Source organism: Solanum tuberosum, unplaced genomic scaffold, assembly GCF_000226075.1.
Source record: "Solanum tuberosum cultivar DM 1-3 516 R44 unplaced genomic scaffold, SolTub_3.0 scf00419, whole genome shotgun sequence".
In the NCBI taxonomy this organism is placed as follows: Eukaryota; Viridiplantae; Streptophyta; class Magnoliopsida; order Solanales; family Solanaceae; genus Solanum; species Solanum tuberosum.
The window spans coordinates 77,441-89,598 of NW_006239338.1; the positions used below are offsets into that span (position 1 = coordinate 77,441).

General features: G+C 33.8%; 2 protein-coding genes across 2 annotated transcripts in view; one reads left to right on the forward strand and one right to left on the reverse strand.

Moving 5' to 3' along the window:
- The first annotated feature begins 986 nt into the window (after nucleotides 1-986).
- Nucleotides 987-4,475, forward strand: LOC102588200 (uncharacterized). The gene is made up of 3 exons (XM_006362716.2): nucleotides 987-1,148; nucleotides 2,486-2,716; nucleotides 4,299-4,475. Exons 1-3 carry the CDS (start codon nucleotides 1,131-1,133, stop codon nucleotides 4,344-4,346), a joined length of 297 nt encoding a protein of 98 aa, XP_006362778.1. The 5' UTR covers nucleotides 987-1,130; the 3' UTR covers nucleotides 4,347-4,475.
- Nucleotides 4,476-6,546: 2,071 nt separating this feature from the next.
- The window catches only part of LOC102588536 (developmentally-regulated G-protein 3), a 13,487-nt gene continuing 7,875 nt past the window's right edge, over nucleotides 6,547-12,158 (reverse strand). Inside the window, exons 5-10 of the mRNA XM_006362717.2 lie at nucleotides 11,099-11,158; nucleotides 10,015-10,124; nucleotides 9,626-9,925; nucleotides 8,237-8,428; nucleotides 7,005-7,056; nucleotides 6,547-6,899 (exon numbers count right to left, since the gene is read on the reverse strand). Of these exons, the coding sequence (XP_006362779.1) occupies nucleotides 6,849-6,899; nucleotides 7,005-7,056; nucleotides 8,237-8,428; nucleotides 9,626-9,925; nucleotides 10,015-10,124; nucleotides 11,099-11,158 (765 nt within the window). The 3' untranslated portion in view covers nucleotides 6,547-6,848. The remainder of the gene's footprint in view (nucleotides 6,900-7,004; nucleotides 7,057-8,236; nucleotides 8,429-9,625; nucleotides 9,926-10,014; nucleotides 10,125-11,098; nucleotides 11,159-12,158) is intronic.

Below are 12,158 nucleotides of genomic sequence, written 5' to 3' on the forward strand. Positions count from 1 at the left end.
TAGAGAGAGAGAGAGAGAGAGAGAGAGAGAGAGAGATATTTCAAATACAAGAATTAGTTGAACATTATATTATAATATTCTAAGCCAAAGTTAATTGTTCAAAATTTTCATATGGTTAAATGTTTGAAATTTTGTTAAAAGACAAATTTTCATTTCCAAAGGTAAGAGAAAGTTTATAGTGAAGGATCAAACGAATACTTTTTGTTATATATTAAGAATCATTTTAGTCGAGGAAAATATATTAAGGGCGAAAATGAACATATTTGTTATATATTAAGGACATTTCAATCAAGTGAAATATATTAATAATCAAAATAAAGTATTCCTCATACATTAAAGACCATTTTGGTCATTTTCTTTAATTTTACAAATGGATAACTTACTTCTTAAGCACTTATCAAACGTTGTATTACTTATACAAAAATTAATACATGAATAAATTATATCTTAACTAGCTATCAAACGGCTCTTGTAATTATATCGATAAAAAAAGTACTCAATTCGTTCCAAAGTATCACCTTAGAAATTCAAAATATATTTTTCCATTTATACCCTTATATTCTATCTTTCTAATACATGTATATACTTATTCCAAAATACCTTTATACTTTCTTTTTTTTTCAATTAGACCCCTTATTTTGAGAGAAAGGGAGTAACAAATATCGATAAAATCTATGTTACTTAAACTCTTCAAAAACGTTGATGAGTGCATGTCGGATTAAAGTAATACATTTTTAGAAAATTCAATATAAATACGACAATAATTTTGGAGAGTCCGAGCCGATAAAATTATGAAAGTGAACAGCTTAAGAAAACGTGTCAAAGTATTCACAGCTAGCATTGAGCTTTTGCATACACAGTATGGAAAGTTTCTTTTTTAAAAAGGAGTAAAAACCGTGTGAAAGCTCAATGGCAATTCCGTAGTTAAATACAACTACAGACCCTATTTATTTCCTAAAATCTCTTTATATACTGTACTAATATATATTTTTTCGATTACGATAAACGATACAATACACATATAAGCCCCTCAATTCTTACAAAATTTCTCTATTCACTCACAGACTTTCTTATCTCCAAAAATCCAACTTTTTTTAACAATTTTTTTGTTTTTCTTCATTTTCTGCATAATGGATGATCGCAAGGAGGTAAGAAAACAAAAAGTTTAAATCTTTACTCACTTTTCTTGTTTGCTGATTTTACTTTCTTGATTTTGTTGAGTATTCAAAGTTGGGAAACAGTTTCTTGAAGTTCAAAATATGATCTTTGCTTCCATATGTTGGATTTTACATGAAACAAGGCTACCCATTTTGCAAAGTTCAAGCTTTTACAGTTTTTTTTGGGGGGTGGGGGTGGGTGGGTGGTCTGAACTGTTTTGTTTTCATTTTTTTGGGTACCCTTTTGGGAGTATTAAGTATATGAATCTGAAGTTTGAGCTTCTTTTGCTTCTCTATTGAGTTATATTAATGCATGAATCTGTTGATTTGAGCTTCTTCTTCATTTGTTGTTGTTGTCAAAGTGTTTGTCTTTTTGAATCTTGAATGTATTAGTCTGCTTTGAATATCTATCTCTTGGTGATTCAACTGTTTGAATAGTTTACTGTTGTGGTCAAGAATTTCTCATTTTGGTCAACTTTAATCATCTTAACTAAAATATAGTGTAATTGGGTAAAAGATGTTTAGAAATTTGTCAAAATTCTCAATTATTCTTCTTTCATACTATTCTTTGTGTGGTATGATTGGTGGAGCTATTTTTTGAACTTTAAGATTTGTTAATCTTTATGAATTTTCAGCTGTCACTGTTGAGCACTAGTTGTTTGAAAATGTTAGGTTAGTAGAAGCCAAAATAATTGTGTGCCTAACAGTTGATATCTTCTAGTTTGGTCCAGTATATGGATTTTTATTTTTGTTAAGTGTTTATTTCTAAGTTAGGTAGTCTATTTTGTGGATCTATAAGTGTGTACCTTATTGAAGGAATGTGAGTGACTTAATCAAAGTTCTGTTGTCACTTTTTTTGGAAATAAATTTGAATTACTTTTAGTTGAATATGAAGTCACTTGCTCTTAGATAAGCAAAATAGTATATGGAAGATCTCAGTAAATACTCAAGATTGTCTTGAAGTTAGTACTTGGTAGACTTTTGGACGTGTGATATGAAATCAAATCAGTTTTGCAAAGAAAGAATTATGTTACTATTGTTGACTAATTGATCTTTATGAAATTATGTGTATTTGAAAGTTTGTAATCGCAAACATTTATGTATAAAAGAAACATGGAGATATGTGATTTATCAATGGGCAGTGCCTTAAGATATCCCAGTATCTTATTTATGAATTAGTATGGTTTACTCATTTGGTAAGATTGTATCGTGTGTGGTTGCAAACAACTATATTCTTGAAGTTAACCAAGTAAAGAAAAAAATTCGGAGAATTTTTATACGTATTGTTATTATTGAATTGACTGTGAATCTCGTTTTTCTTCTAACAGAAGACTGCACCATGGCTATCAGTGCCACAATTTGGAGACTGGGATCAAAAGGGTGTGATGCCAGACTACTCTATGGATTTCTCAAAGATAAGAGAGAATAGGAAACAGAACAAATCAAGAGCCAGTCTTGGAAATGAGGAAGAACTTATTTCCACAGCTAATAGCAAATCAAATACAGTTCACTCAGCCCACAGTGATGATCTCCAATTCCATCAAACCCACCCATCAACTGTAAGTTCTTTTGGCGTATGTTGTTCGGACTCTCCAATAATGTTACCGCACCCGTGTTAGATCATTCACAAATGTACTGCTTTTGAAAGATCCGACATGCGCCCGGCAACATTTTTGAAAGAGTCATAGCAATATAGCTTTTGGCTTTTAAAATGCTAGTTTTCTTTTTATATTTGTACTTTCATATTTTAGTTTAAATGCTGATAGAGTTACAGGTAAGTGTCTGATAATTTCTGGGAAAATATAGTTTTGAATACATGGATCAGACAAGTAGTTGGCAGTTATTAAATAAAGGGTATGCCAAATAATATTTAGTTGGATACATGTGGTGGGGTCATTGTGTTGCTGATCAGTAGGTGGAATTATGGACAACCTTATATTCTCTTATTAACACGTAATTTACTAAAATAATACCAGCTCATGTGTATCTTCAGACAAATGGAATGACAATTATTGTACTACCAAATATTTAATTGTATTTCTTTTGGAGCTATAATACAGGAATACAACAACAACATTTCTTGTGTCATCCCATAAGTGGGGTCTCGGGAGGGTAGAATGTACACAAACCTTACCCTACCTTTATGGGGTAGAGAGGTGGTTTCCGATAGACCCTCGGCTTAAAAGGATAAAAATGTTGTCTTTTTGCCTTTTTTTCCCTTTGGCAAGGCCTGGTGTAAGAAAAGTTGAGGCTATATTCTCTTTAATATGGTGTATGCATTTTAACCAATTTCCAATATGATAGAAGTTCTGATCTTGCAAACTCGAAACCAGTTGAACTCTTAGTTGAGCCGAGGGTCTCATTATCGGAAACAGCCTCTCTTCCCCGCAAAGGTTGAGGTAAGGCCTGCGTACATCTTACCCTTCCCATACCCCAGTTGTGGGATACACGTCAGTTGTTGTTATATATTGGGTACAAGTGCTGTTCCCATGTGGTGTTCCACTCATTAATGGGTGATGGAAAGTGGTCCTCCCAAAAGGGCCAAATCACATGAAAACTGTAAGCAAGTTGCAAGAAAGTGATGTTTCCCTAATTGGGTAACCAATTTTCTTGTCCAGAAAAAAGCATTTGGCTGTTGCAAGTCTTCAATGTTGGTCTTGTGGTGGAAACACTTGGTTCAAATTCGGATACAATCTCTTCCGAACTTCCTAATTGAATAAATTTGGTTTTCAAAAAACGAACCTTTTCTTTTAGTGATCTTGATTTTGCACATCTTAGTAAATAGGCCTTCGATGTGGGTGGTGGAATGGCCCATACTCATGGCGCGTAGTGATCAAATACCACGAGCTCCCCGTTCCCTTCCTCCTCTCCCAGCCTGGGCCACCATGTGACCGAAAAAAAGATGAGCAATCTTAAATGTGTTCTAGAAATCATGTTTGGTCACAAGTCGTTACCAATCTTGAGTCTCATATAGCTCCAATTTTCCTGTGGCCCCTTGTCTGAATGCCTTGAAAAATCGTCGTATTGCTGATATAATGTCTCTTAGTTGAAGTGAAGTTTTGTGATTCTTCAAGTAAACTGCTTTCTGTAATGATAATTTTTCTATGATATTCATTCCTTTTCCTTCTTTATTTTTGACAGACAAGAAGAAGCATTTTCAGCTACTTCAACTGCTGTGTGAAAGCTTGAAGTTGATTGGGATTGATTTTATATATTTTTCTAACTTTTCTGTAATGATAATGTTTCAAGGTGACTTTATGGTAACTCTTCTAAGAAATAGCAACTTATTCTGGCTTTTGAAGATTGTGAATTCTTTTTCTTCCGACTTGAAAATTTCGTTCTTACTAGGCAAATTATGTTTAAAAGATGTTGCAGATTGTTAACAATCTGAACTTTATAGCTTTGTTTGGTCAAGCTTTTAAAATCAGCTTACGACACTTTTCAAAAGTTTTTCTCAGAAAAGTTGTAAATTTGTTCGTACTAGGCAAATAATGTTAGATGTTGCAGCGAACTTTATAGCTTGTTCGGCCAAGCTTTTAAAATCAGGTTATAACATTTTTCAAAAATGTTTTCCAGTAGAAATAAATTTTGTACAAATAATGTTAAAGAATTTTTTGCTGATTGTTCAGAATCTGGATTTTATCCTTGATTGAACAGAACTGCAAGTGCTCAAAACCATAAAAGATCTCGCACGAAAATTTTGCAATTTCTATATTTGTAAGATCAACATGTGTTGTGGTGCAGTGATGGACTGTTTCACTCTTAACTAGAGGTATCGAGTTCGAACTCTGGATATGAGGAAAATCCTATTGGGAGCATCACCCTTCAAATGGGTCCTGCAGTTCACCATCCAAATTTAATCAGAACTCCAATGTGGGCTCCGGGTGGAAAATTAAAAAAAGATTCATTGCTATAATAGAGACTTGATTTTGATAATGTTTAAATTTAAATATCTTCTCATTTATTAGGTAGAAAACTCAATCAATATCGTACCTCACTTATACATTTCACTTCTTGAGTTTTACATATCATGAACATTGATTGTGGAAAAAAAACTGATTTGTTCCTTCATTATTTGAAAGACGTGAACATATTTTCAACTACTTTCTTCATCACATTTTATCTTTCGTTTTAGCCTTTTTCAACAATTATTACAAAAATATTTTTTTAAAATTAAAACACACAATTAAATGGGGACAGACTGAATAGTATTCAATGAAAATAAAATGTGTAGGGCCAAAGTGAGCTGACAATTCTAATTGGTGTTGTCCAATTTTTGGACTACAATGCTAGTGGATGTTAATATTTTGGATTTGCACCATGATAGTAATTGCTCCTTCTACTTCCAAATATTGATTTATTTATTTTTTTGACAAAATAAAGTTGTTCCAAAATAAAAAAGCAAGAATTATTTGTTATCTTTCTTTTTGCTCCAATTCACTTTCTGTTCTAATTAGTGAAATATAAAATAAGTTGAGATAAAAGATAATTTAAATAAAAATATTCTTACAGCTGTTAAAGAGCATATACAAATCTAAAAAAAAAAAAAAAGAGAAAATATATTTTGAGTCTCACTTTCCTTTTCACTACAAGGACAATTCCCACTAGATTAGTATCCCAAATAGTAGAAGTAATTTTTTTCAAAAAAAAACTTTTGCTCCTGTAAAAAGTAAATTGTCGCACCCGGGTGCGGTCTAATGTTCTCGAGAACCCTAAAGTCTTAGGTTCAAAACTCAATGGAGACAAAAAACAAACACTAAGGGATCATTTGATAGAGTGTATTAGTAATGCTTGTATTAGTTATGCACTGTTTAATTTGGTATATTAAAAATAGTATGCATTGTATACAAATATTTATTTAAAAAAACATCCTCCATAATTAAGGTAAAAAAGATATAAAAGTGCTTTTAAGGGGTAATTGGATCTTTAACCATACCAAATGCATGTATTAAATCCCTATGCATTACTAATACCTAAAAAGTCCATGGTATTAATAATACACGATAGTGTATAACTATACATAACATTAAAGTGTACCAAACAAGGGACTAAATAATACACAGAGCTAATGCATTGCATTATTTTTACCAATACACTCTACTAAACGACCCCTAAGTGATTTTTTCCGCCTATCCTAGGCTTAGTAGACAACGTTACCTAGTACCTGGTGCTGCTTGTGGCAGGTCTCGTGGAATTAGTCAAGGTGCGCAAAAGTTGACCCGTACACCACGGTCATAAAAGAAAAAGGGTCATGTACTGGGCAGGTTTGATAGTCACAAGGAGTTGGTGCATTTCAATCTTGTACTTATTTACTTACCAGCATATTCTGAAATTTGAAGAAAAACTAATCCAGGTTGCACCAAATAAAAAAACGCATGGAAAGTCCTCATTTACGTAATGCAGATTTTGAAGAAAGATTCAACTCAAAATTTTCAAAAAAACACAAAGTTCTCATGGAATTTTTTTAAATGATACATAAGATGATTTAGCCAGCATGCGTGCAGATACTCGATATAGCTTGACAGTGACAACATACACATCAAGCTGTACTTTGTTCAAACTAGATCTACCTACCGGAAAAAGAACAACAAAACCAAGCTTTGCAAGCTAGGACAAACCTCAACATGTGATGGAAAGCTTTAGTGTTATAGATATGCATCAACTGCAGCAATCAAGATACAGTTTCTGCAATTACACCTTCTTGATGATTTGGACGACGTCTTCATCTTCTAGTTCATGTTCCTGGTACAGAGCAGGAGTAAAGACCGGCATCCTAATTGCACAAAACTAAGGGGCAAAGAAACCATTGGGTAGAATGTATAATCCAAGCAGTTCAGAAGAATTTACCTTGCCCACCCTCTGAGGCTTGTGTTTTGCACTTGAACCCCAAACCAGGGCACTGCAGCAACCAAGGCAAATGTTTGTTAAAGGAGGCAGATAATAGCAACCAAACAATACTAAACCTAAAAGCTCACATTCTATGACACTTTATTAAATCAATGATGTGAAACCAATGGAAAAAGGTCCTCAAAGACGAAGCACATTAAGCATGCAAATTAGTATTAACACTAAAGCTCAAATGCTGATTCCCAGCCCAGGTGCAGGCACTGATGATAAAAGAAGCTTCAACCAAATGGATCAGGAGAGCGCACACAACCTATTTTAGAACTCGTGATTGTAAATCTTTCTGATTTATAGATCCTGTTTGGATTGGCTTTTGGTTTTTGACTTATAAGCCAAAAGCCATAAGTTAGAAATTGTAACTTATGGCTTTTGGCTTATTTTTATTATTTTAGCTTAAAACCAAGTGCTTATAAGCACTTTTTTAATTACCCAAACACTCCAAAAGTGCTTAAAAGCTATTTTAGCTTAAAAACACTTAAAATAAGCCAATCCAAACACTCTTAACCTTCATCCAATTATTGCTATATATGAAATTGGTTCAAGGAAATATTGATTATGCTTCACTAATATTAAAAAGATGTAGCCCTGTTTCTCATCATTAAAGAAAACCAAAAACAGAAGAAGGGGAATGGAAATGAGAATTACAGCCCACAAGATCAATAAGCATCTATCTGGTTAGCAATATCCGGTTCCTAGCTCAAGAAGCATTTTAGCAGTTCCTTTTTTTTTAAAAAAAAAAAAGAATGGTACCAATACATTTTAGCAGTAATTCGAGTTCAATTTTTAAGGAAGGTTAGCCAAGGTGTCAAGAGTTTGCAATATCCTATTCCTGGGAAGTTTCAGTAACTATATGAAATTCCAAGCACCCATCCCCATCCCCCGTCACAATCCATTCTCCATTTCATTGCCATTTTTGGGCCATGGGAGAGAACGTCCTTATCGTTCAAGGTACAGGTTCACAAATGAAAGATCACACACTTTTTCCTCAAATTTATGCAGAATTGTCCCTTGACACAGTTACACAAGACCCTCACCATGTCTCGCTTAGGAGTCTCTTTCCCTTTCTTTGTAAAGAAAGTTGCCATACTTAAGCCCATCCTCTTGACAACATATAAAAGGTACTTTTATACCATTATGTGAAAACTGTAGGAGAGTTTTGAGAGGAAAAAACATACTATTTGAATTGTTTAACCATATCCTTGTGGATTCTTTCGCAGAAGTCCTCCACTGTCCTCCTCCTTGATGATAAAATAACTGGATCCTCATAGTCTGGATTCATTCCCTTCGGCTTTGTGTATATGCGGGTTAGACTAAGATATTCCCAAATCTTCTCCAGCAGGCCATCAAGATTCCATTCCAAATGAGCACTGGAAATCATACAACAAGCATTTTACAATAATATTGGTATATTCTTAAGGGAAAAGAGAAAGCATGAACTAAAATGATTCCAGTAGGTACCACATTCAAAACAAAGCAATTTGAGTAGAATCATAAATTTCCGTAAGCAGCATTATGTCATTTGACAGTAAGTGAAGCAGATTAGATCTCTACTAAGGCCGTAGAAGCTTCAAGCTCGAATAGCATGTAAAAAGTCGGAGAACTTATTTTGAACTGAGTGTAACTTGTAACAATATATAATAACAGCTTCATATATGAATGTCTTAGTTATATATACAATATGGAAAGTAGTTGTTCTTTACTATCAAAGTAATCTTCTACTACTACAACAACATAGCCAATGTAATCAAGTAACTTCTACTAGAAAAATACCAAATAGAATCATCTATTATTCTCTTACTAAAGTTCAAAGAATCTAGATATGTTGTAAATCTAGAAATATAATGAAATTAATTCTTCTGAATTACAACAGACGTGATGAGAAAAAGTCAGAGTAACCTCACAGAAATGTAAATATAAAAAGAGAGATGGTTGTGAAACACAAGCAAGAAATGTATAGAGCACTCATATCAATTCATAACTTTTGTAAGCAATCCTTAACCCTGAATTCATGAGGTTCAATGGCCAAGCCTATGTCATGTGGATGGTACCAATCCAATCTCCTGAAAAGATCTAGCAGCTAAATACCTAGTCTCTTTACAGTATGGTGCAGTTGAACCAATGTTTAGTAGAACAACTGGTTCAACTACACACATCACTCCAATAATGTGTTCTCTTATTGGATACTTGTAATTGCAACATGATGTTTGCCAACCAAATGAAATCTAAGTCTGACCATACTGGAAATTTGAAAAGAAAAAAATTGACTTGAAATAGGGTCAACTAAAATGGAAAAAACCATGTGCAGCTCAAATGCTAATGGAGGGAATAAAGTGGCATACGCAGCACTAATCAGGATTTTACCAATATAACGGAGTCTGATCACTGATGTATGTTCATCTTCAAGAATCTCTAAGTTTTATTAAAGAAGTGCATATTTCTGATAGAGTTCATCGAAAAATATTAAAGTGCACATTTCTATTAGGAAGTAATAAATTTCATTCAAATTTATCATAGGTTTCCTTATGTTGTTAGCCATGAAGCTTCTGTAAAAGATGGATGCCTACCTGATTGGACAATAGTGCGGAAGTTTATCCAGAATCTCCAGCTCTTCCATTGTGATTTGATCAATTTTGTTCACAACATAGATGCAAGGTGTGTATACTCTACTGCCTTCAATGACATCAATAAGGTCATCAGCAGTTGCATCATACCTAAGATGAACATCAGCATTATGTATTCTGTATTCGCTGCATATGGCCTTCACAGTGTCGAGGTCCAAATGGGTATTGGTCACTGTTGATGTCAAATTAATACCACCCTTCTCTTTCTTCCTGAATGTCATATTAGGTGGTTCCTTGTTCAACCTAATAAAGGGAAGAGCACCAAGAATCGTGAATGGATTGAGGTGGAAAGCAGACTACACAAGGCAAACACAAACATAACAGTCTATTACCTAATGCCAAATCCCTCGAGCTCTTTCTCTATGAGACGTTTGTGAGTGATTGGCTTTATTGCATCGAGGACAATAAGTATACAATTGCATGTCCTGGCAGTACTGATAACCTGTATTTGTCATCAATCACAGGGTAAACCATATTAAGCTCACCAACTAGTTCTTAATAAGACATGAGATGAAGGTGGAGACTCCAGGTTTTATGTCATACAGCAATAGTCATGATCTCACACCATTTCATTTAGACCTACTTACAAGAGTAAAGAGGAACAGAGGGATTTGAGGGAATGGGACTTTGTTGGCCAAGATATGGTGTCTCTTGTAAGTATGTAACACCAAAACCTTCTCCTTTCTTTCTGTAATTTTACAGTAGTTTTCCCATCTTCAAAATAGATGAAGTGTTTGGGTCCTTTTTTACCCTAATATACCATTGACTGATCTGTAGCATATAGCATAGCTATTCATTAAAAGTACAGTTAGAAAGGGAAAATGACAGATGTAAAGCTGGATGTGACTGGTTTTATCATCAGTGTGGTGTATTTGCTTTAAGAGGTGACCTTTAGTGGTTCCATATACTCCATTCCAAATTTTTTTATCAGTGCTCTACTCCGATTATTTGGAACTCTCTGATAGGACAAGAATTTTAAGAAAGAAAGACTCTTGATAAATAAGTTTAATATGCATTAGTTACCAAATTACTCTTTGATGTTTGTTTTTATAATTTATATTCAATTGGGTGACAACAACTCATGTCAATGGAAACTTAGGAATGTACAGTTTAAATAGTTTCTAAATAAGTAAAAAATAAAATTTCATACTCATTTTGGCACAACAAATAAAAAGGAAAGCAGAGGGCATACTCAATGTGCAGAAGATACAAAGATACTTTCTGGTAACTTCTTGACTGACGCTCATCATGACCGGAGAGCAATTCATTTTAGGTACCATTTTCTTAGGTTTCAAATGTATCTACTCATAGTCTTGTATACAGATTCCTTATGAATTAAATCTACCTTCTCTTATGATAAAATATGCGGTGCTAAAGAAATCACGAGATAGCGAAGTTGCAAACGCAATACTTTACCTGCCTTCCTCTACCTTTTCCATCCTTGGCACCCTCAATAATTCCTGGGAGGTCCAACAACTGCCAAGCATATTGGCAAAAGGGATGAGCAAGAGAGTTTTATATTAAGCAAAACTCGAGAATTAGTGAGATGGATAATCTGTTAGGATGTCAACAACACACATCAAAGAAAAAAGAATAAACAAAGATACCAAGTGTAAAAGCTAATTAGTCTTCCCCACTGTTCATCATGTATTCTACTTATTTACAATAATAGAAAGTAGATAAAAGAGTTCTATGAATTAGGAAAACTTAGTACTACTTCACCGCCTGGCATCTGCAACTTTAGTTATTTACAACCTCTCAATTACTGATATCTTGTTTGAGGATTAGTGCTTATTTTTACTGCCTGCATTTGCCACCAGGCAGGGAGATCTCTCTTATAAATTTTAAAGAAAGGCTAAGAGGAAAAATGAAAAATGGATTAACGCTGGGTTAATTTTAGGGAAATTGACCAGTTCGGCTCGAGAAGCCCAATGTTATGAATAGGTACATTTATGCCCGGCATTTTAAAGAGAAAGCAAATTTATTAGATGGAATAACACATAACACATCACGACTTATTAATCCCTTGACAGCCCAAAACCCAAAATTTTCCATTATACACTGGTCTTTTGCACTGAAAAGCATTTAATGTAATTCATTCCACGTCCCCTTGTCTTTGACCATTTTCCTTCTCGAGGCAAGAGCTTCAACATCCAGGCCAGCTTAGCGCACTTGGCTCCAATAATGCTATAACTAAGGGCTCATTTGGTTTACCTCACTAATAAGAAAATCTCAACATAAGATTATGCTTAAGTTATATCTTGGTTGTAAACGAACAAAATAAATGTCATATAACTCAATACAGCATTTGGTTGGTGTTATTAAACTCTGCATTGTTAACACATGCATAAGTTATGTGAGAACCTATCTATTCTTTTATGCAAGATAAATGTTAAATAAAAAAACGTACATGGACATGAATTAATAAAAACAAGAAATCAACATTACTAATTTCAAAAAAAAAAAAAAAAAAAAA

Excerpts from the sequence above, each read along its gene's own strand:
- LOC102588200 (XM_006362716.2), top strand. Across the intron at positions 2,717-4,298 it reads ATCAAACCCACCCATCAACT|ACAAGAAGAAGCATTTTCAG; the intron begins GTAAGTTCTTTT and ends TATTTTTGACAG.